Source organism: Gallus gallus, chromosome 5, assembly GCF_016699485.2.
Source record: "Gallus gallus isolate bGalGal1 chromosome 5, bGalGal1.mat.broiler.GRCg7b, whole genome shotgun sequence".
In the NCBI taxonomy this organism is placed as follows: Eukaryota; Metazoa; Chordata; class Aves; order Galliformes; family Phasianidae; genus Gallus; species Gallus gallus.
Window position 1 is genome coordinate 17,990,958 of NC_052536.1, and position 24,457 is coordinate 18,015,414.

A 24,457-nucleotide genomic window follows, 5' to 3' on the forward strand; every position below is an offset into this window, starting at 1 on the left:
TCTTTCAGGATAATAACATTAAGTCAGAAAGAGCAGAGGCACAATAAATCAAAATCTTTGGTAATACAAAGGGGAAAAAAATGGGCATACCTGGATAAAAGATACAAACCCAGGTGGGTAACCATTCAACTTAATGAAATACAAAATCAGTCTTTCCTGGGCAAGATAACAGAGTAAAAAGCTAACTTCAATAGCAAAAAAATATGCACAGTCAGATCCATCTTGCCTTTGTTAAATCAAGTCTATAGAGACTTCTCTTGATACTACCAGATCTACCCAAAGCATAGGAAAACACAGTTAGCAATCAGTTGCAAAAGATTCTTGTCAGGTTCTCCAGAATTACTTTGTAAATGTCTTTTCTTCAATGCTAGACTTGTCCCTGGCTATTAACCATCTGCCCAATTGTAGGACTGCTTGAAAGACTACTTAGAGCTAAACCTTAGAACAAAATAAATGTTCTCTAATACAGGCTAATATGTGTATAAACGTATGGTAAAATAGATTGCCTTCTGATGATTGTATAAGACAGCAGGAAATACACCCACATGAATTCGTCTGCACACAAACTGCAGTCAATGTTAACTTAAGAGAGCTCCCTTGAGAATACAACAGTATTTGTTGTAAGCAAAAGGGGAGAGATGTCTCTATGTAAGGAAACATTCACATCACTTTGAACATGTTTCAGCTCCCTCCTTGCTCCCCAAGCTTCTCATCTATCATTGTGTACCCCTATTACACTAGGCATGCCACAAAACAGTTGCTGGCCTGGAGTATTTGCAGACCAAAGCCTAGTCCTATAGAGATCCTTATAACATAGGAATACTCTGGCAGAACACTATAGGGCTGCACAAAAATCTCATAGTTAATTATGTGCCTAAGTGGTTTCAAATCAAGAGCAGATGTGGTGCAGAACATCAGCTTTCTTCCCAGTATGCTTTAACTAGAACTACATAAAGGGTGGAAAGTATACAGAATCCTGTAAGAAAAGATAGAATATTCACAACTTAAATAAAATCATCTACCCAATGAAAGCGCAGTGACAACTGCAGGGAGTGAGGAATGCTCACAAAGGATGGCTACAGAAAAATGCTGTGTAAGGAAGGAGGCCAGACTTGCACAGAGGCCCAGGAGCCAGGTTACTGGGAACACGAGGGTAACCACAACAGGCCTCGCTGCCTGCCGGCCCTTAAGAGCAGCCCTCCTAAAGGCTGCAGGTACCCATGAGGATGAGCTACCAGAGGGAGCCGGCTGTTGCTCCTGCTGATCTCAGCTGTGGGGAGCTGAGAGGAAACCAGCTCTAAGGACTGTATTCCCCTCAGGTTCTTCCTTAGAGAGTAAAAGCTTTTACAGAGGAAAGAATGGAGAATTAAAGGACAACAGACTGCTGGCACATCCCTGACTGCTGAAGGGCTGCAAGAAGGCTACCTGGTCTCCTGAAAGCATAATGACAGGTACCATTCTGTTGGCACCTCACCTGAGGTAATCCTTCCCCAAAATTTTCCATGCATATTGCTGTAGGTTTGAGCTTTCCAAACATGCTCTAAGTGGACAGGCTCTGTTTTGCCAAAATGCAGCTGAAGGAGCTGATAAAGTTTCTTAACAAAAGAGAAAGAAACACAAGGTACAAACACAGGCAGTGAAGCTGAGGCACAAGCTGCTGAGTGCTTTCTCTGCAAGGCGATGATAATGAGGAGACAGCTATCCCTCCTCCCATGTGTCCCAGCAACTCAGAAAGAGAGTAGAGACAGAGGAAAGGGAAAGGCTGTGTGGTCAGCGGGTGGGGTGAGCCCACCGCCCCGCACCGTCCTTATCGGCCGTCACAGAGACCCAAACACGCCTTTCACAAGGGTGTGTAAAATAGTCTTCAAAGTGATAGCAACGGAACCAACTGAGAAAAGGCCTGAGAAAAGAATTAAGAACAAAAACTTGTTGTTTTTCTGCTTTTCTCCAAACCCATCCTGAGCACAGAGCCTGCAGCCCAAAACAACTGTGTTCAGCAAGACATCTCCACAGACCTCTTTTCTCTTACTTTTGGGAAATTCCCCCAACAGACCCTCTGTCAAATGCCACAGTGTGTGCCAGGGTACAGTGAGAAAAGGAAACATACAACATGTACTGAGCTGTGGGAAACTCACGTGGGAGGGTGAGCAGAGTGAGTAATAGGGAGTGAAAAGGTGCTTAATCATCTGCTGGTTGGTTTTTAATCTTCAAGCTATTTCTTATTTGCAGGGAGCTGAACATAAGCGTGTTTTACACATCCTGGAAGATTCGATGGGTCAAATTCATCACTGGTTCTACACCATGGCTGCAGTGGAAACAACAATCCAAAATGATCTAAGGATTTGTTCTGCAAGTTGCCGGACTTCTTCACACCTGCTGCAGTGGGAGGTGGAGGGACTCAGAAGCTTCAAAGGCACAATGAATATCATAAACTGGGTGCAAATACAAAGGGTTCACAGGAGGGAAATGATTTTCCTCCAGTAAACTTCTGGGCAGGAAAAGCAAGGAGGGAAGAATAAAAATGAAAGGAGGTGAAGGGAGATAGCGAAGAAGTTAGAGAGGAAAGCTGAGGAATGAGATGCTGTATATGATTAAGGCCAAACTCATAGCTGGAACACAGTGACAAGAAACCACATGGTTTACTGTCATGGAAGCACTCAAGTGCATCCGTTAACATAACGACCCATCTTTATGGGAACAACACACAGAAGGGCTTTAAAATTCAAATCATAAATACTTAATGCTAATTTTTTTTTTGCCTGTAACAGAAGTGTGAATAACAATAACAGAAAAAGTCACAGTAAAGTCAAAGTCACAGTCAATTTTGCTGTCTCCGTAGTACAAAAATAAGGCAACACTACATGATGTTAAAAAGGCATTTCTTTTGTAATAGCCAAAGATTTTGTTTTCTACCCAATGAACAGTCAAGCCACTCAAAGCGTTGCTGTCATGTTTAAAACCCAGTATATACAAGGACTCCAGGCTGGATTTTCAGTTCTTGTACAAATAAATACATTCCCAAACATCTGGAAAAATAAGAGCCACACACTGTTTTCGTAACCATCTGACAACTAACCAACAGAAACTATGAGAAAAGTGTGTCCTGGTGGTGCTTCCCTCCCACCATTTCAGAGTTGCCCACTAAAATTTCAACTCTGCCTGTTGCCAAAGTCCTGCAATGGAAGAAAATACATTGCTGATCTGACCTAAGATTTCCTCCATCACCTGCAGCAGGGTGACTTGTGAAGAGATCTGAGCAGAAGGAGTATTTCATCCTTTGACTGCAGGGAATGGGGACATGGGGATGAAATCCAAAGGGCTAACATAGCATGATCCACACATTTTTTAGAAGGTGTCCATAGCAGCCAGAAATTTAAGAATTAAACCACACTTTCCTGTAGTTATCTTGTTATATGTTAAAAAAGAAGCATCTCCAAGACCTCCTGTTCATATTTGCTACTGTGAGTAGTAGAAATTAGTTCTATATTAAGCTTTAATGATAAAACACAGCATTGGCATCATGAAGATGTTTGTGTATGAATGATTCAAAGGCGCTTTGCAAGAACAGACAAGTTAACCTGTAAGGCAGTGCTGAATAAGTACTCAGCCAGGATCAGAAGAACAGACAGCACAGTGCATCAGTTAAAAATGAGGAAGGTTTTGGAGCTTGTACAAAAATACAAACAGTTGTGGGGGTGAGAGAAAATACCAGGTGACTAGCTGAAGGCAATAGCTGTACCAAACCCGGCCAAAGGAGATCCTGCTGATCAAAATAATTATGGAGGTGTAAGCTTATTGTCAGTACTGAGAAAAATTCTGATGAAGGCAACAGTCAACAGATCAAAGCCAGCTCTAGACAGAGCAGTGAGAGAAAAATGGTGTGGCTTCAGACCAGGGTAAAGTTGTATTAATCAGATATTCAGATTTTTACAGCTGACAGAAAAAGGAAGAATGAGGTTCAAAAGTGTTTGCTATCTTCCTTGATGCCATGAAAGCATTTCATTCGGTTCAGAAGGCACTATTATAGAACACAGTAGAAATGATACAACAGTCAGGTAAGCATATCGGTAGTATAAATGCTGGGAACTCCTGCAGTGCTATAGGAATCAGCAGAAAAATCAAGCAACTGGTTCAAACCCAGCCTGGTATGAAACAAAAGACCAGGAATTCACCAACACTTTCAACATATACTTCAAATAGACCTTAGGATAGTAAATGAGCTAAAGCACGTGACAAAGGAAGATCTAAATTTCACATTCACAAATAACATTGCATAACTTTCAGATAAATGAGGCAAAACTGATTATCTTTGCAAAATGACAAAATCGCTGTAGTCAACTCAGGTTTTAGCATCTACCAGTAATATAAAGTATTTCCCTTTAGGAAAAAAAATGAAACACTTTTTAATATATTCAGAGAACTTAACCACTACTAAGGAAAAGTAGGAAAACAAGACATACTTAGGCAGAAGCTTATAGTATGAAAGCATGTATTTAAGAAAGAACATTAATGACCTACAGATCAGTCATGGTGGCATTAAATAACATCTGTTATTCAGGAATCCAATTGCTGCTGTTGGAGTTATTCAAAAGGAAACAGGCATTATGCAAAGTAAGAATGGCAGAGAAACTGGGAGCAGGAAAGGATGTGAAGTCAAGCTTTGGGATCAGCTACAGTGGAAAAACATGGCAATGGGGGAGGATCCTAGAGAAGGGACACAGATGACAATGACGAAGACATCCACAGATGCAGACCACTAAGGGCTATGCAGTGCAGAAACTGGCCAGCAACCAAATGGCTGGACATTTCCTACAGGAAAGTGATGGAATTGTATTTGACAGAGGCATAAGCTCTAGACAAGGATGTTACACTATCCCTGAGTTTGCACAAATGAGACAGGAAAGACAACATATTGAAGTCTCTGCCTTGGCCAAATTCCAACTCAGTTAATTGCAAATCTGCCTTTTAAAACTCTCTAAGTTTCAGTTAGATAACGTTCTTCCCTGCATGTCCTATGAGGTTGAGAAGTGTCATAGCCCACCGCTGAGCCATAGCATGATTTCTGCATGCAATTCTTATATCAGGTCATATTTCTGAAGGCCCTGGGACCCTTGAAAATGGGAAGTGCTTGGTAGGCCAAAGATGATGAATCCACAGAAAAATAGCAGTAGTCACCTTGCTATATATCTTCCTCCCAGAGTGCAATTGTTTTGTGAACATGCTCATTAAACCTCTTCTGCCTTCTAGTGGATAAAATATAGAAGAGAATTGCAACAGAAAGACAAAAAACAACTACAAAAATGTAGTTTTGTATGCCACAGCATAATTACTAACAGGACCTGAAGATCAGACTCAAGCAAAAAAACTGGTAGTTGTTTCTGACAGCAATAACTCTTGCATTCAGTTCTCACTCTTACTTCCTTTGGCACTGAAGCACATTATGATACTTCCACTGATTACAATGGTACAAAACGGAACTCTTAAAACTGACCCAGCCCTATGTAGAAGGAAAAGGCCAAGGATGCTGAAATGTTTGATACAAAACTGATTTTGATTACTGCAGACAGGTCCTGCATCTATTCCTGGCCACATTATAAATAACGCCAACCCTAATATGGAGGACAGAAAAAAAATTGTCTTCTTTGCCAGGAGGCTTTGCAAGAAGGTGGTTTTCAATCTAACGCATAAGTAGCAGCACATAGGAAACACAGATTGCCACCTAATTTTTCTTTAGGTAAGCAATCAATGCTCAGTTCGGCTTCCAAAGAAGTTCAGTATCTGCAGCTCACAGTGATGTTCTGTAACTCTTCAAATTAGACTAATGATACATCAGCCTCAAAATCAATGAGTACAAATGCAAAGACTCCTCTAAGCTTGACGAATGTGTCCCCAGATGTACACATATCTGCACACAAGAAATCACAATGGAACCCACTGGTTTCTGGATGAGGAAAGCATGTTAAGACTTGCTGGAATGATTTTCAAAAAGAGGGTCTCTTATTTTCTATTCTGATACATATACTGGCTATGCCATGTAGGAGAATAAAAAAGTCAATCAAACCAGTTGGGGAGCAGCTCTGCTGAAAGAAACCTAAGTGACCTGGTGAACATCAGCAGCATCCTGGGCTCTGTTAATAGGAACACAAACTGCCCAGAGCAGTTGTTCAGTGTCCAGCCTTGGAGGTCTGACATATGGGCCTAGAGAGCATCTAGCACCTTCCAACCTGAGCTATTCTCTGATGATATGATATGAGCTATCTCAGATCACAGAAGTTACTTAGAGTCAGAGTTTGGGGATATTCTTCTGCAAGAGAGGAATTTCTGATTCTCATCTATCAACTCCTAAACAACTTGTTTGTTTTGCAAGCAGACAAGAGGATGAGTTTCAAAGGCCTCAGAAAGAAGCACATCTCTTTTGCAATCAGGAGCATCTTGACAACACTTTAGGTGGGGCTGAAGTGTCGCCCCTGGGCTCAAATCCTCACTCTGGTTTGCCTTTAAGAGGCTGCAGTGGAAGCCAAACTTTGGCTTAGGGTCAGCCATTCCAAATCTGCCTTCTAACCCTACCGCTTATTCCTCACTAAAGCCCATTAGAACTTCAGTGACAGTGTAAAAAAAATCACTTAGACATCATTCTAGTGGCCTATAAAACTTAGAGAGATCAAATATACAGTAAGGACCTTAAAAGGATGCATCTTAAAGAGTCTACAGCAACAGTTACACAGCACAGATTTGGTTCAGAAGTACATCACCTCTGGCACCATTAAGAAATGGGCAGCAGAGGTGTTTTCCAGCATGCTTATCTGTGTCCCTTCCATCTCACTTCTCCTAGCCTTCCCCTTCTCTGCATACACTTTCACAGCCATACAGTAAATCACCTGCAGAGAGCATTGTGAAAAAACGCTGAGAAGTCAAGAATCACCTCTATTCCCTCTGCATATGCTGTACTGGCCTGTGTGGGTCAGAAGAGCCGTTTCATGCTCCCGCATAGAAGAGGGGGTGACTGTTCCGAACTCGACCCCCCAACTCTTCTCCCCACTCTCAGCGCAGCCCGGCCGTGGTTACAGGGTTAAAAAGGAGATTTAGAAAGCGGTGCTCGAGCGCCCTCTAGTGGTCCAAACTCCAAACAGTTCCAATGTCACCTACCACTTTTTCACCTTAATGTAATTAATCCATCTCCCCTAACAACTCGTATCGCCGAGTTACAAATAACTTTTAAATCGTGGCTATCATTTTATTAAAAATATTAATGGGCACTCAAACAGGGTTTTTCCACTGCACAAGTACAAGCACTGAGCTGGGGCTGGACTAGACCAGATCTTTAGAAGTCCCTTCCAAGACAATTCTTTGATTTGATCTATCATGGCTGTGTATCAAGTCATATCTTTCTTTTCATTTGGCCAACTAGCAAACTGCAATTTCCATCCTACACTGTGTTTTCAAGGTTCAGTTGACAGTGAAAATTCACATTATCCACAAACTCATTCCTTGAAAACTTACCACGTATTTTAGGCATCCTTACTGATACACCTCCTATAACAGCCATTCAAGCTCCTCATAGAATATCTAAATATATGTCACAGACGATGCCAATTTTCATTTCACAGCAGAAAGCAAAGTTGAGAAAGAACTGGGTGACCCAGTTATGGAAATCTGGCAGCCCCGAGACCAAAGGACAGATTAAAGCAAGGAACATGCAGCAGACAGCAATGACAAAATGCTTGAGCTGTTTTTGAATAACTAATAGCTTCCAAGCCTGTGTCCAAGTGAACATTTGCATGAAACATTATTTACAAACCTTTTCAAATGTTAATCGCAACCAGTCCTGCGAAAACAAGCACCCTGGTTTAAGGACATGTGTCATTTGAATGCTTTCATTCCTTGCCTACACTCTGTTTACTTTAAAACTATGTCTTCTTTTTGGTCTGGCTTTGTCACGGTTACTACCTTAGACATCACCACCCCTTCAACCATCAGACTGCTTCTCAAGTAGTCTGAAGGAAATTGGAATGTTTGTCCATAATGATCCTACACAAAAATACTGGGTCATATGAAGCCCTGTGTGAGTTGGATATCCCCAATGCTTATTCCAAATCACGTATTTTGCAGATTTATATTTTGATGGATTATTTTTTTCATTGCAATACAACTCTTTCATAATATAGGAACTATAAAAGACCTAATCTGCCAAATAATGGCATTTCTGCATGCTCTGAGTTCTGGAGCTGCTGAGCTGTGATGGCAGAGAGCACATCCAGCATTTCTCCAAATTACAACCACCTCTTCTGACTCCTTCACAGAAAACTGCCATCCTTAAATTATTACATGCTCTCCTTTCTCCAGTCTCATCCTCCACCTTCTTCAAAGACCTCATGCTTCCTTGGCAGCAAATCCTTGCACAGGGGGGATATTCCCCTGTTAACTACCCTTTTCCCCATAGGGGAAGATGCATGTTGATCTGTTTCCTCTGAGCTGCAGTGTGCATCTTGCCAAGATTTTTGGCATTCAGCATGTTTACTTATAGAGAAGGCAAACTAAATTGTTCCATCATTGAAATGCTTTCTCTAGCTTGCTGTTGGATTAGGGCTTTCTCCCTCTCCAGCAGCTGTCCTACATACTGCCAAACACAAGTCTTGGCTCTTGCAGTGAGCTCCTCAGGTCTAGCAAGGCCTCCTGTGTCCACATGGTCCCTGTTACAGAAGTGGTGATGCAGTGAATCTTGGTAGGCCTCTGAGGAACCACTGCAAGAATGCTTCCAAATATGACAGTAAGGAAAACGTTCTGCATACCAGCCAAATTACACTCCCTGTTAATTCTTCATGACATTTCTCAGCCTTCATCCTGATGAAAATTTCTCTGCTATTAAGTAATTAAAACACGATGTAATTATTTTTCTAATTAGATAATTGTTCTGCCTCTGCAATTCTTGGAGTGCAATGTGTTATTATTGCAATATGTTAGTTACTAATGTCAGTGAATGAATCTTTTTCTAAGCCTTAAATCTTGTGCTGGTCCCCAGACAGTCTAGTATTGTGCTACAATCTCCTTATGAAAGCTATTCCTAAATATATTTCCTCAGCTGTGCTAGAGTCCTAACCTGCGTGTTCATAACACTCAGATAGTTGCCTGATGAATAGCTCTGCTGCTTTTCAAAGGCAGTTATAACCCATTATTCACTGGCTTCTCTAGAACTGCCCAGGGGACCTCAAGGATTTGAAGATGAAGAGTTGGGGCTTTGTGACTAGAAAGATATCACTCCAAAAGAGACTGAGCATAGTCACATGCAGGCTGTCAGCAACTGCTACACAAAGGGAGGAGAGCCAGGAGTTGAGGGCAGACACTGATCCTGCTGACCAGAGCACAACCCTGCAATACTTGCATCAGAACAGGACAGTGACAGGTTCCACTGGGAGGCAATCAGCCGAGGTGAGGTGACAAAGGTCAGGTCTATCCATGTCAAGCCAACAGAAACATAGAACAGCCCTGGTTTGAAGGGACCCATAAGGATCACCGAGTCCAACTCCTGGCTCCACACAAGACCATCCAAATATCAACCCTTATGTCTGAGAGTGTTGCCCAGATGCTTCTTGAACTCTGGCAGCTTGGGGCCACAACAAGCCTGTTCTGTGTCTGACCACCTTCTCAGAGAAGAACCTTCTCCCAAAAACAAACCTGAAGCCATGTTCAGGAGGGCTTGAGCACAGGCCTTTTCCAATGTAGTTCAGACTCAGTGCAATTTCCCCCCAAAAAACAGATGCTAAAGGACAGGAAAAAATAGCAATAAGCCTGAATTTATGTAGGTGATCTCTTCACTTGCTTTAGCATGATTTTGAGTCTTTTTGTTTTGTTTGCTTGGTTAGTTTGGTTTGGTTGCTTAGTTGAGCAGAAGAATTTGGAATTCTGTAGTGGAAGAATTGTTTAGCATACACGGGTTGCACATGGCTTTGAGGAACACACTTCTGTATACTTCCTACAGCACTGAGAATTCAGATGGAAAAGGCTTACAATGCCAGTGGCACTACTAAAGACAACATGCCTCCAAAAGGTAGCTGTAATACTGGCACACTTGGAAATACTTGTTTAACGGAACCATTCGTTTCTCCTGAAAGTACCTGTACTTTAACATAGAGGCTGCAAATACTGTTGTTTACAGCAACTGCCAGGCCTTTCAGGAACACCAAGCACACCTGGTTTTTCCATACAAGCATATTTTGTATAAGAGGTTTTGGGTATTTTCTGTTTCTTCCTATGTTGTTCTGAAAGAGACATTACTAAAATAATTGTAGCTGTATGATAAAGCCTGAGATAAGCAGGTCAGTATAAACACGTACTTAACATTGAAGGGGTATATTCTCACCTCAGTGCAGAGATCTACATGCCAACACTATTTTTTTTATTGTGATGACAGGAGAACTTTGCCATTTGAAACCCTGTAAAGGGTTTTTCAGCTGAGAATCAAAATCATATAATTGCTTGAGTTGGAAGGGGGCCTTTAAAGGTCAAGTAGTCCGACTCCTGAAATAAAAGCAACAATCTGCAAGCCACTTGGAGATTGAGCTGTACACTAAACCTTCCTAAATTAAGTTAGAGATGCTGTGCCATTATTCATGGAACATCCGAAGTGATTGGGAATAAAGGAGACAAGTAATCTACATAAATTTGTCATAACCAAGATACGTCAAGGTATTTAATTTCCTTCCTTGAAGAAAACCATGTGGACACAGGAGAAGTAGGTGACACAATTTGACTGCAGTAAAGCTTCTAATACCTCCTCACACAACTCACAAGCAAGATAAAAAAATATATGACCTAAATGAACATTCTCTAAAGCAGATGCAGATCTGGTCTACTTAACAATGCTAGCAATTCCTTGTCAAAATGAATGGAAGTATCAAGCAAGATATCACCAGAATTTGTTCATGTTTCTACACTACAAAATATTTTCCTTATGACCTAGATGGTAGAGCAGAGGATGTAAAAGCTGGAAAGAAATATCAAATACTTTGGAAACAAAAAAGTCACCACAATTCAATGTCAATAAATCAATTTAAGCAACAGAAAGCAACTTCATAAAGTCATGCTGGAGGTTAAAGGGCTAGCTGGTATTTCTGCAGATCTGGAGGTAATCATGGATTACAAGCTGAAGCTCAGCATACAGTGTGAGTTTGTTGCAAAAAAGCAAACAGCATATATAGATGCATGAACAATAAGTTATCCTGTGAGGCACATAATGTAACTGCACCATGCAGTCATTAAGAAGGACTCCACTGAAGTAGCGGAGCACTGTATTTGAAGGTATGTACAGAACCATAGGAGTCAGGGTTGAGAATAACATCAAGAATGATAAGAAATATGAAAACACATCACCAGTATGAAAAGACTGAAAGAACAGAGGTTGCTTGACCCACAGAGAAATGTAACTGTTATCATATTGTGTTAGAAAAATGGCTTCAAAGAGAAAGAGCTGGCATTATGCATGAGGAAAGCAACTGGCAGGTACAAACTGAGAATAGAAAACTGCTGTTCAGGAATGTATTTTGGTTGGAGTTGCAACACCTGTCACAACAATACTCAAAACAGTCATTAACAGTAAAGAAATAAATACAAATTTACTCAAGATCTCTGGAAAATAATTAGAGGGGGGATAGGCATAAAATAACCTAGATCATGTGGTAAACTCGATCCATTCAAATGAGTTAATTCAGGCAAGTAGAAAGCTCTAATCAATTTTGATCTGCTCTTCAGTGCATACTTTTCCTTTGGTATGTACAACCAACCTTCCTGTGTAGGCACTGCATGAAAAGGAATGCTTGAAGTATTTTGCATGTAGTATACACAGCAAAGTACTGCTCCACCCTGGTTATTTACTCTTGAATGTTGAAGGTTTTTGTAAGGGAATATTTTCCATAAACAGGCCAGAGAACTGTGACAGCAGTAGAAACAAATATGTTTTATAACGATTTTCCATCAATGACTTCATAGAGAAATCTATAATTCAGCTGCATTTGCTTTTGGATTGGAACTACGCTAGTTTTGACTAAGAGTGCCATCAAACATGTCCTTTGAACCCAAATATCTTGAGGATTTTTTATTGATCTGACTGCTACCACCAATGTTTGACATCTGTTGTACCAAATTTGTAATTTAATCTTGTTCAGATAAAAACACCTATTGAGCTCTCTTAGAGTAAAGATTAAAAGGTTTATTTTAATGGTGCTTAATTTTTCAGCCAGCCTTTGGCATTGGATAGAATAGGAATTTCTCTGCTTGAGAAAGCTCCTTTGGGAAAAAAAACCTAGGTAAGAACCAAGTGATAACATTCTGAAACTGCCTGATAAGTAGTAGAAACTGCAGCTTCTGAAACATGCAGATTGGGCCCATCTTTAGACAGCAACTTTGTGGTCTCATACAGGAACTGACTGACAAATAGATCCATGATAGTGTGCAAGAATATCTTCATTTTAGCCTTACGTGTTCTATTTAGGGGGAAGTAGAATAAAGAGATGTTATTCATTATGTTACTTGATTATTCAGAACAATTCTGAGCATTACTAGGGAGTCGGCCCACAAAAAAAGAAGCAGAGAACAATGGGCCAGGTCAGAGCTCCTAATTTTGGGGAGGCAGCATACTGATGGATTGAGTGGGAATGCTGGGGAGACAGAGGTTTGGCTACCATCTCAGAGAGGTGGTAAAAAGACATAAGAATACAGGCCTCAAAAGAGGGCAACATGTCTCTACCTGAGTGCTTTGTTTGCCAATGTGAACAGCCAGCATGAGGCCAAGCTGCAGGAATACACAGTGCACTCCTAGAGTTTGTAAGGAATTAACAAGAGACTTCTTGCCTGGAAACAGCTTCTACAATGCTGAGGAAGAGGTGATGCAATTTGTTTGGTTTTTATCTAGGGAAAGAACAACAGGGCAGGGAACTGGTAGTACATTCCCATAGGATTTTCCCAAAGGAAGGCAAGGCTCACCTTGCTGGAAAGTCACCAAGCCCTTTGGCCATGAAGGGAACATGGAACAGGAAGGGTTGAGAAGGTGGATCAGTACTAATAGAACTGATGTACTGAGACTGATGAACAAAGCACTGCTGAGTCCTCACTTCAGGTAGGAGGCTTTATATACCCACAGACTATTTACACAACAACTGAGCCTTGATTACAGGTACAGCAGCAAGCTTAAAGACTTGATTTCTCCTCCAACTATTTTTTCTTGTAACAGGTTTGTTATGTTTTTAACTACACCTGTGTCTGTTTCTGCTCATTTGCTTTTCTGAGGGCTGGAAACTCAAACAGAGAAGCTGTATTCAGACTTTCTAATAACAGCTTATGTAAAATAATGGCAAATAAAACCTAGAGAGATCTAGCACAGGAGAAGTCTCCTGAGAACATGAAGAGTCTTCTCAGTCTCGATTTCCACACTAAAAGCTACTCTTTATCTTGAGCAACGCTGTGGTCTAAAGGTTCACATTTGTGGCAGTGCAGCATGTACTTTCACTTGTTAAAGGGACTTTCGCTTCCCATAGTGACTAAACAAATGCAACTCTAAAACAAGCAGCTCCAGATCTGACCTTCATTTACACGGTTTGCAATAATAAAACACAAACCTGGTACCCTTCACATAAATTTTATCTAAACCGGAATTACACAGAAGTGTGATTTTAACCAGATAGTCAACTGTTGAAAAGACCTGAATCCTAAACCAGAAGAGACCAAACTAAATGGTAAACGTAAAAGGGAGAAATTACAGCAGACTGGGTCACACTAGGTTTGCTGATTTATTTCCAGACAACTCAGTTGGATTACTACCACAGTGAATGACAACCACCTCACACTTCATGGCCATTTATATAGTATTACCCTTCTGGTTACATCAGACTTAAAGTTTACAAAAGTTTCCATAGAGTTCAAGATCTTAGATAGCTCCATTCTCCAAAAACACACAGATTGTTCCGTTTAAAGACTTCACAACAAGCAGTTTATTAACAAAAAAAGTCAGCTGTCTGTGTCTACTTCTTAAATAAGCACACCTGTAAAAGCTAATTCTTCACCCTTTGTCAACCTGCCTTCCTATGGATTAGCATGACTGGGTTTTAAACCATCTGTAGAAGGGGCTACACAGAGGATACAGCTGAGAACTTCGGCTTCAGCTCATTCAGCAGCAATACAAATCACAAAGGCATATGACTTAATTCAAAGAAGAAGATACTTGTTCTTTCACTATAAGCAAGGAGGAGAGGAGGGCATGTATCTTTAATAACTGCAAAGGTGGAGACCTGTGTTCCAATGACAACTTTGTCATACTAGAAGTTACCAGGATAAGGCTTACTCACAGGAATGCCTCTATAGAACAATTGTTTCAACACTTCCTTAAAGTAAAAAAGGTAAAGTCCCAACTCTTGCTTCAAGCTCAGGAACAAAATTCAAAAGTAAAGCTTCCATACTTCTAAAATTGATCCTAAAGTTGACATGGACTGGGGTATCAAACACACTTCAGGCACTCCCAGGCCTGTTCTAGAGATCTGGAGCAGCTGTAGCATAGGTTGTAGCATAGTACAGACAGTGAATTGTAATGTAATACAACTATGACAGATGTCTTCAGCAGAAAGTAATGCTCTGGTGAGAATGCATTAAATTAACTTAGTAAAGCTTCCCCTATTGTGGTGGTGCAGCTCTCCCTTGCCTCCCCTCCCCATCCCTTTTCCATTAGGCCTCTTTCTGCAATCCTTCTCCTTGGATTACATGCCAATCTTGGCATAAATTGTGAAAGATAGAAGACCAGTGAGCAAAGGTACTTCTTCTCATTCTGGGCCCCTGCTTTCCTGTAAATTGTAAGAAGCAATTTCGACTAGAGTGTTAATACACCCCCTTATTGTACTTTGCTCCTGCTCTCCTTCTGTCTCCTAGAAACAGTAATCCCCAGACAGTCTCACACACCTGTACCTGGGTCATAGCCCAAAGAGCATAGTCTAAAATTCACAAAACCAACAAGTTCTGGTGATCACACAACTGCTGAAAAGTACCAGAATATTTTGGCATCTAAAGGAGCTAGTTCGGAAAAGTACCCAACAAAAGTCAATCAGCTCAGACCCTACAAATAGTAATATAAAGTAAGGCCCTTTAAGTTCTCATGGATTTCAGTGAGCTGTTACCAGTATCTTCCCCACATTAGGACACCTCTCAGTACTACCACATTCTCAAGGCTGTCTATCAACAGGGCCAAGACAAAGTCATCTGCCCATCCACCTCAAGTCAGTTCCTATTATAGCCCACTGAGAAACGCTAATACACAGTGAGTATTTGCTCCAAACTCAAGTAGGGGGAGATGCTACATTTAGGCTAGTTTATTCTTCCTCCATCCACCTCACCACCTATATATGTGTTCTATAAATAGAAATTTGTTTCACTAGCTTGAGTGTTCAGATATTGTACTAGATCCACATATTTCTATGTACTTAAGTACATATGTGTATCCCATGCTCAAAAACCATATCCAGACAGCAGGGGGCTCACAAAAGACAGATCCTGCTAAACCAACCTGATTTCCTTCTATGATTAAGCAACCCACTTAGAAGATGAAAAACAGGCTACTGCCATAGTCTACCCAAACTTCAGCAAAGTCTTTGACAGCATCTCAAACACTTACCTAGAAAAATTAGCAGCCTATGACTTAGACAGGTACACTCTTTGCTAGGTAAAGAGCTGTATAGGCCCAGAAAAATAGCAGTTACAACACAACAAAAAAGCACACCAATAATAGCAGAGCAGCAAGGCACCAGCAAGCAAGGGTTGGCTCAAATGCAATAGCTATCAGGATAAAAATAAAATAATAAAAGAAAGAAGCTGCTTACCTTCAGAGGGCTTCAGGTATACAGGGAACACCAGCAAAACACTCTTACCTCCCCCCGCCAACCCTTAAATGAGCTCAGGGAAGGGGTGGATCCTGGCTCCTCGCCTTCCGGTCACTCAGGTTCATTGGATGCACCTGTGCTCCCCTGGGTTGGCACTGCACCAGGTAAATTGGTACCAGGTGCTCAATCACTTAGCATTTCCACTACAGTGGTGAATGGAGTTAAATCCAGCTGACGATGGGTCATACGCTGTGTTCTCTGGGAGCTGGTGTCAGCACATCTCCTGTTTAAAATCTTTGATGAGAGGACTGAGTATACCCTTAGTAAGCTTGCAGGTGATACCAAACTGGGAGGAAGCATTGATCTGCCCCTGGGGAGCTCCTCTCTTTCAGAGATGCCTGGATGTGCTGGATCGCTGGGCTGATGCCAATGGGATGAAGTTCAACAAGACCAAGTGCTAGGTCCTGTGCTTTGGTCACAACAACCCTAAGCAACGCTACAGTTTTAGACCAGAGAAGCTGGAAGACTATGCAGAAGAAACAGACCTGGGGGTGCTGGTTGATGCTCACCTAAACATGAGCCATCTGTTTGCCCAAGTAACCAAGAAGTTCAATGGTATTCTGGCTTGTGTCAGATACAGTGCTCCCAGCAGGAGCAGGGAAGAGATCGTTCCTCTGTACTCAGCTCTGGTGAGGCCCCATCTTGAGCACTGCATTCAGTTTTGGGCCCCTCACTACAAGAAAGACATTGAGGCCCTGAAGAATGTCCAGAACAGCAACAAAGCTGATGAGGAACAGCTGATGGAATTGGGATTGTTCAGTTTGGAGGAGGCTCACGGGAGACCCACCTGAAAGGAGGTTGGGGCAAGGTGGGTGTCGGCCTCTTCTTCCATATAACTACTGACAGGGCTGGAGGGAATGGCATGAGGTGCTGCTAGGGGGAGGTTTGGATTAGTTATTAAGAAACCATTCTTTCTCTGAAAGGCTGAGCAGGTGCTGGAATGGGCTGCCTAGGGAGGTAGTCACTGTCCCTGCAGGTGTTTAAGAAATGTTTAGATATGGTACTAAGAGACATAGTTTAGTGGGGAAATATTGGTAGTAGGTGCATGGTTGGATGGGATGATCCTGGGGGCCTTTTCCATTCTGTGTGTATGTATTTTGCGTCTGTGCATATGCATAAAAATTGATTTAGGATATCTTGCTAGTACGTTCATTAATCTTGTCATCTTTGAATTTGTAATTAAATTGTTATTTAATTATTACTTATTTCTCTACATCACCTTAAATCTCCCAAATGGCTAATGATTATATGCTGTTAAAATTCAATCCTTTAATTTACCTCATATCAGCAATATGTCTTAAACTACCACTGAACATAACCAAGTTAAATATTTTTTCATTTCTGGTGATGACACCTAGGCTGAATTCACAAATGTCATTTTTTCAGCATGGCATTAACGTCCCTTTGCAATTCTGTGTAAGATACATACATAACACTTTGTTTATATTTATGCTTTAGTTTGTAAGCTCAGCGATAGAGTTCCATCTTTGGCTAACAAAAAGGCATCCACTCTAATTATGAAGAGCTTTGATGCAGTAATTGTCATATAATTATTGCTTGTGCAATCTCATGTAATAACTGCTCTCGGGAGCAGTATTTTTAGCCTTTTTGTGAGACTGTGCTATTTTCTTGTGCTTCCCCACTAAGAATAAATATCTTACATTGGTGGACAAAATCTTTATTCTGACCCAACAGATACTTTAAAACTTATTGTCGCCAATTCTTCCATCAACTCTGTTGTTTATTTTTCTTGCAGATTTGTGTTTGTTAGAAATACAGCCTCTGAGTACAAACTAAGTTAAGCTCTCTCTGATTCAGCTGATTTTTCTCAGCTGTTGAGCTGCCACAGCTTATTGGGATGGCAATGTAATAAGAAGAAATAAGTAGCAATGGGTGAAACAACTCCATGTTTTCAGGTGTTACATTTAATGGCCAAAATGCCTCTGTGCTTCAGTGTTCACGAAGAATGTGAGTGAGGAAAAGTGATTTCAACTGCTGGGTATGGGGTTTATAGAAATACGTTACTGCATAAAAAGCAAATCTTAACAGTGGTATGAACCACAACTTCTCAGTGAGTTGGGAAAAGATGCTGACTTTCAATATCTGAGGACATGTATTTTATTCAAGTGAAATATATGGGGTTGGTTGATTTATTACACTTGTCTTATAACCTGTTATGCAAAACGCAGCGATCTGGAAAGCAAATTAGCTATTATAAAATGGCAAAGCATCGAACTGCTATTTTAAATGCATGCGTACATGTAAGGTCTACAAAACAGTATTTACGGATGCCATGAAGAAAAATCTGACTATCCAGGCATTAACTGCTAAAGCATGAGGTCTAAGAAAGCAGTTTTCTGCTGATTACCAACTTGCATTAACTCATGGGCAGCCAGAATCAGACCTGGGGCTGTGTGACTGTGCACAGGGGTCAGGCAGGGATGGGAAGGGCGAGGGGATCTCTCCCTTCTGATGTGGAGAACCATGGGGTTGGCACAGTTGTTCAAGGAACCGCTCTCATTTGTGCTGATGTTAAAAAAACAAACAAAAGAAAAACAAACCCAGAGCATCCAGGATTAAACGAAGTCCTCAACTGGAATCGCAACTGAAAATTTCATTTAAGAAGTGGAATTGAGGGAAATTGAGTATTAGGGCCTTGTATTTCTAGTCCTGCAGCCATTAACTCCACAATCACCACAGGATAAACGTGTTTTCAACGTCATCCAGCTTCCAGCCTGCTCAGCATTGTTTTCGTGCTGTCTGAATAGGGAGGCACAGAAAGGCAGCATCTCACTGTGCTTTCTTCAAACCGATACTGAAGTAATCATCAGCCGTTGGCACGGAAGTGAAGGTTCAGCAAGCAGTTGTTAGCTCTGGTCACAGAAATTTATTAAAGGCACGTATCGCACTGGGGAATTGAGGAGGATTAAAGATGAAACCCAGTCTGAAAAACGAATGAGCCAACCGCTTTTAGCGGCCGAAAGGCGCTGAGCGAGGCCCAATGCGGCGCGCCAGGCACCGGACAGAGACGTGCCTCCTGGGCACCGGCAGGCGAAGGGCGCGTTCGGAGCCGCGCTGCCGCTGGGCGCCCGGCACAGCACGTTCCCCAACGGGCGCCCGTTGTTCCGCGGGGCTCAACCCGCGCTGTACGACACCCCCGCCCAGCCCCGCAGGACGCCACGGCCGCTGATGGCGGGCGGGAGCCACGCCGCGGTCGCCCCGCCCCGCTATTGTGTCTGGCGCTGAGGCGCCCTGCGCGCGCCTGAAGGACCCGAGAGAGCCGAGCCGAAGGGCAGCGGCGCGGCTGGAAGGCGCCTCCTCCGCCTGCGCGGCGGGTTCAGGCGTTCTCCGCGGGCACTCGCGGACGGCGAGGACCCCGCGCCGCTCGCTCCCGCGCCGCCTGCCTTACGCGCTCGCGTGCGCGCTCTCGCTCTCTCCCATAGTAGCGCTGTGCGGAGGTGGAAGGAGCGGCGCGGGGCCGGAGTCGGCTGAGACGGTCATTCCTCTAGCGAGAGCGCAGCGCACCGAGTCCCCCCTCCCCCGGGCCACTCACGCACACGGTGAGGGGGGCGGCGAGGCCCTCCGGACACCGGCGGGGCGGGGAGGGAGGGGGTGGAAATGGCCGCGCTGGGGGAATGACCGTTGGCTGGGCGAGCGCCGGCGCGGGGCTGCCCGTCACGTGACCGCCCCGCGCGCCCCCGGGGCCGAGTCAGTGGGACGGGGGCGCGCCCAGCCGGCAGGTGCGGCTGGCGCGCGTCCGTCCTGGGCGTGGGGAAGCGACCGAGTGCGCGCCCGCCCTCCCGCGTGTCCCCTCCGGCGGCCTGTTCTCCTCACGCGCGCTCTCTCCCGCGCAGAGATGCCCTCGGCTACCAACGGCACCATGGCGAGCAGCAGCGGGAAGGCGGGCCCGGGCGGCAACGAGCAGGCCCCGGCGGCGGCAGCGGCGGCCCCGCAGGCGTCGGGCGGCAGCATCACCTCGGTTCAGACCGAGGCCATGAAGCAGATCTTGGGAGTGATCGACAAAAAGCTCCGCAACCTCGAGAAGAAAAAGGTGCTCCCTTATCTCCTTTCTCCTCTCCCAACCTGGCTGCCCCCAGGGGAGGTGGCGGGCCCCTCGGACTCCCCACTGGGTCCCGGGCAGCTGTCGTGTGGCGGCAGCCCGTACCCCGCTGTCGCAGGGGACGCCGAGCCGGCCCAGCGCTGTCCCTTTCCCAGGCCGGGCCGTGTCTCCGTTCCCTCTCCGGGCCGGAGAGCCGCGGCCGCGCGGGTTGTTCCCGGCGTCGCCCCCAGGGGCCGCCCGCTGGAAGGTTCCAGAAGGGCGAGCCGCGCTCTCCAGGCCTTTCCCCTTCCTCTTTCGGGGGTCCCCTGGCCCCCTCCGCAGGCCGCCCCCTCGGCGGACCCCGCTCGGCCCCGAGGAGCGGACGCGGCCCTTCCCCGCGAGACGGCGGCTAAGGGCGGGGGCCGAGGGGTGTCGCTCCGCTGCGGACCGCGGGCCCCCTCCCGGCGAGCCCCCAGCGGCGCGGCCCCCTCCCCCTTCCGCCTTTTGTTCGCCGCGGCGGGGCTCAGCCCGGTCGAACTGCGGGAGGGCCGCCGTTCCCGGCCTTCCTGCGGCCCCGCACCCCGCCGGCAGCGCTTCCCCTGCCCGCTTCGCCGGGCCGAGCCGCGGGGCCGGAGAGCCGCGTCCGTCCCCCCGAGCCGCGCACATGGAGGCGGGAGCTAACATGGCGGCGGCGAGGCCGCCTAAGCCTCCCCGGCGGAACTGCATTGTGCCAGCAGCCCGCACAAAGCCGGGCCGCCCCTCCCGCAGATCTTCGCTCCGCTCCGCTCTCGCCCCTCGGGAGTCCCGGGTCAGCTGAGAGCGGCCTTTGGGCGGTTATTTATAGAAAGAACCGCTGCTAAATCCGTGATCCTGGGAGGGTTCGGGTTTGTGACAGAGAGAAGATCATGCCGTGGTTAGTGGGGATTTACAGTGCACCGTTCCGTGCTTAGCGCTGTGGGATGCGGGGAGGGGTTCCCAACCCACAGAGCACGAGGAGTCCTTCAGTAGGGCACCAACAGGCATGGAGCCTGCAGACGTACTGGGAAGCACAGCATCATCAAACTAAAATTTGGGAGCACTCGCATAGAATTTCAAGTCTGCGCTGAGGCCCTAAATCTCTTCTAGCTCTTAAGAGTTAATAAGCACAGTTACACTTCAGTTTTCTAACCAGCATTTTAGGTTCTAGTAGTAGACTGTAGAAGGCAAAAACGTTAGCCCTCACAGGTGAGTTGTGAATGAAGCAAGCTATGCTTCATTTTGCAGCTGTAAATCTGTGTGTGCGGTGGTTTATCACTTAAAAAAAATACAATGTTGGATTTTCCTGCTGTTTAAAAAACAAAAAGAAACGTGCTGGGGGCTTTTAGATAAGCTTAGAATCGAAAGATCGCTTCTTGACCCTTGTCTGAATACTGTTGTGTATAGATGGGACAAAACGTCTTTCTTAAATGTGCTGATGTGTACAAATGTGTGCCTGCAGAAGAAAACTGGCCCTCATCTTGAGAAAGAATACAAGTCTTTCAGTACGTATCTCAAATGATTCTGGTAAAATGGTTTGGAACGATGGTGTCCAACATACACCTTGTAGTACGGTACTAAGAGAAAGGAAAAAGACAGGAAAATAGCTTCCTATGATGTTGAAAATAAGTATTATTAAATCAGAATGCCTTCTGATCTGTTCTGTACATGAAGAAATGAAGAGGATAAGCACGCTGTTACTGGTGTGCAAATCACCTTTCCTTTCCAGTGGTGTTTTTATTTACCTTTTCAAATAAATAATTCACACCTAATTTACACTTGGCTTGTCCGTTCCCTTCTATTTGAATGGGCCTTCTGGAGGGCTTCTGTAGTACCTGAAGTTTAAAGGGTGTGTGGAAGGCCATTATTTCAATGGAGCAGAGTGAAAATGAGTGTTATTGCTCATTAGCGGCCTGGTTCTTGTTATTTTTTGTGTCTGTGGCTGCTGTTAGCATGTTTTTATCATCATGGTGTCATAGTAGCTGACTGCAGGGAATGTAGCTTTTTTCTTCTGGAAAGGTAATTCTATTAAAATTACTTAGAGCATCTCTTTGGGAGAATCAGTGCTCTGCCTTCCCCCCTCCCCCCATCAATCTTGATGTATTAAATAAGAGTTACTAATTTGTGGGCTTGAGCCTGTCCTTTAGTTGGGGAACCAACAGTTCTTCAGGAGATCAGCATTCTTTCAATGAAGAGAACAGTAAATGTGTAACTTACTGTACACACGGACTTAAGTATTTTTACTGTATTACTTTATAAGTTTACCAAAATACATAAACTTAATTTTCCATGAGATTTTTTTTAACCATCCAGAAAATAAAATCATACTGGATAGTGTCCAGTTGGGAATGAGTGGAAAAATTGTGTAAATCACACAGAGAATTCCTGCTTAGCTGAACATGCAGCTGTTTGTCAGTGGCCGATTACAAGGGTTGGGAGAGAGATGAGTTGGAGGGTATTTGAGAGCAGTTATAAAATTATATTTGACTAAGACATGTTTCTAGTGGATGAAGAGTAAGAAGTACTGTCTGAACTCAAATAGTATGTGCAGCTTTTAGTTAGATAAAGGTCATTCCTTATGGAAGAACTCAAAGTTTGAAGTGAATTGTTGTCATGTTCCATTTTAAGCTCTGAGCACAAAATCACACGTGCAATCATAGTGTTGCTGAGTTTTGTACTATTCTGAATATATTGGAAATAGTCAGGTGTTACAGTTTTATGTTCTTCTCTTAAAAGTTATCTGATTACTTCAAACAAGTCTGGCTTAGTTTAAAGGGAATTAAGAGAAACTGAACTACCGTTCATAACTGTATGTAGAAACATGGCCTGAAAACATCTGTGTTCTCTTCATCTCTTTGTATTTGGGAATGGTAGGAATGCCATCCTGATTTTCCTCCTCCTGCAGTTAGGTGAGTAGATCCTTTCCAAATTAAGCTGATTGAATATAAAGCAAACACTTGTCCTGTTACAATGGGGAATAAAAAAAACAAAGAGCCTTATGATTTCAGCTTATTAAAACAATCTTTAGAACCAAATATTCTCCAATATTGTCCTTTTAGGGACAAAATTTCTCATTTGCTAACATGTTTTAAGATACAGGCTGGTGATCACAAAGATTATTCTTGGGGAACTGCAGATATGAAGTATGTTAGCTTAAAGTACTTGATGTGACCTGGCCTTGGTGTATTCCATTTACAGTTGTAAAGATGGGGCATTTTAGCTGTTGTGGGTAAGGTAAGACGCTGTTGCTTTATCAGCTTGTCTCTGAATTTCTGAATATGTGTAATCCTCATTGAGTTGAAAAATGTAGACTGCCTCTGTACCTATAAGCCAGCTACTGTTCCAATGAAAATTCCTGTGTATTCAGGTTGTTCTGACGTAAGAGGCAGCTGTCCTCCCCATTCACTAAAATGTTGGATTAACAGCTAGCAGCCTATAGTAAAAGCTGAGATCAGTTTTCTATTCCTGTAGATGCAGCTAGTGATAGCAGGAAAGCGCCGTGTTCCAAGTTGCCCGTCAGCATGCCTAAGTGCTTTTGTACCATTATGTGGGCCACTTGGAAGTTCAGGGACATCTTGTGTCTCCTCAGAACCCCTCTCCTTGTGAAGCTTGGTTCTACCAATAGTTGGCCCTGTAAGTGGGCTGTTTTGTTTTATGGGACCAGATCATCCCTAGGGCTAGTCTGGATTTGCAGCCTGCGTGAGTCCTGTCCTGTTAAGGTGAACATAATGGTGCCTCTGTTGCCAGCGCAGTGCAAGTGTCTTCTCTCTGCAATCTCTATAGCAGTGGAAGCATGCAGGATACCTTGCTGATTGCTGCAGCTATTATGGTCTGTCACTGTTGCACACTGTTCTTTAAAGAAGAAATCGTCACCTCCTCTTTCTCCTTTTCTTCACCCACACATGTAAGTTGATTCTTCTGGAATGCTGATCTAGAAGTTACTGAAAAACAAGTGCTGCTTCAGAAAGGTCCTGTTGCCATCTGTGCTGGATGAAGTATGGGGCTAGTTCAAATTTATCTTTGGAGATGAGACGTGATTTTGAAAGTGAGGGCTTGTAAAACTGTTTGAAGCTGCATGTTGGAAGTCTGAAACTTTCATTGAAACCTCTGACTGATGCAGCTTTTGGGAACTTCTGTTAGGTGTGTGTATATAATATCAACTGTACCAAGATAGAGAACTGTGAGTTTGTTTTGTTTTGTTTTTTGAGAGGGAGAGAGATTTTGAATTTCCTTATTTGATTCTTTATACCCTTTAAGTATGTAACCTTTTTGATTTTTTTTTTCCTATTTTGTTGAGAAAATAGACTTAAATTTTTTTTTTGAACCGACATTGCAGGGACGTTAAGCTGTGTGACTGTGGAGATGATGGTAGAGAAGAAATAAATTAGAATATGCAAATATAAGACATGTTAATAAACTTGTATTTCGTAGCCTGGGTTTGTTGTTTTTTGTTTTGGTTTTTTTTAGTGGGAAGTACACCAGAACTGATTTG

General features: G+C 43.6%; 1 protein-coding gene and 1 long non-coding RNA gene across 3 annotated transcripts in view; both read left to right on the top strand.

Annotated features, from left to right (window-relative positions):
* Nucleotides 1-4,528, top strand: part of LOC121110954 — a 30,472-nt gene extending 25,944 nt beyond the window's left edge. The window contains exon 4 of the long non-coding RNA XR_005860406.2: nucleotides 2,230-4,528. This is a non-coding gene — a long non-coding RNA (uncharacterized LOC121110954). The remainder of the gene's footprint in view (nucleotides 1-2,229) is intronic.
* Nucleotides 4,529-19,343: 14,815 nt separating this feature from the next.
* The window catches only part of CAPRIN1 (cell cycle associated protein 1), a 34,715-nt gene continuing 29,601 nt past the window's right edge, over nucleotides 19,344-24,457 (top strand). For both annotated transcript variants that reach the window (NM_001031365.2, NM_001398432.1), the window contains exons 1-2: nucleotides 19,344-19,471; nucleotides 19,766-19,962. In NM_001031365.2, the coding sequence (NP_001026536.1) occupies nucleotides 19,768-19,962 (195 nt within the window). In that variant the 5' untranslated portion in view covers nucleotides 19,344-19,471; nucleotides 19,766-19,767. The remainder of the gene's footprint in view (nucleotides 19,472-19,765; nucleotides 19,963-24,457) is intronic.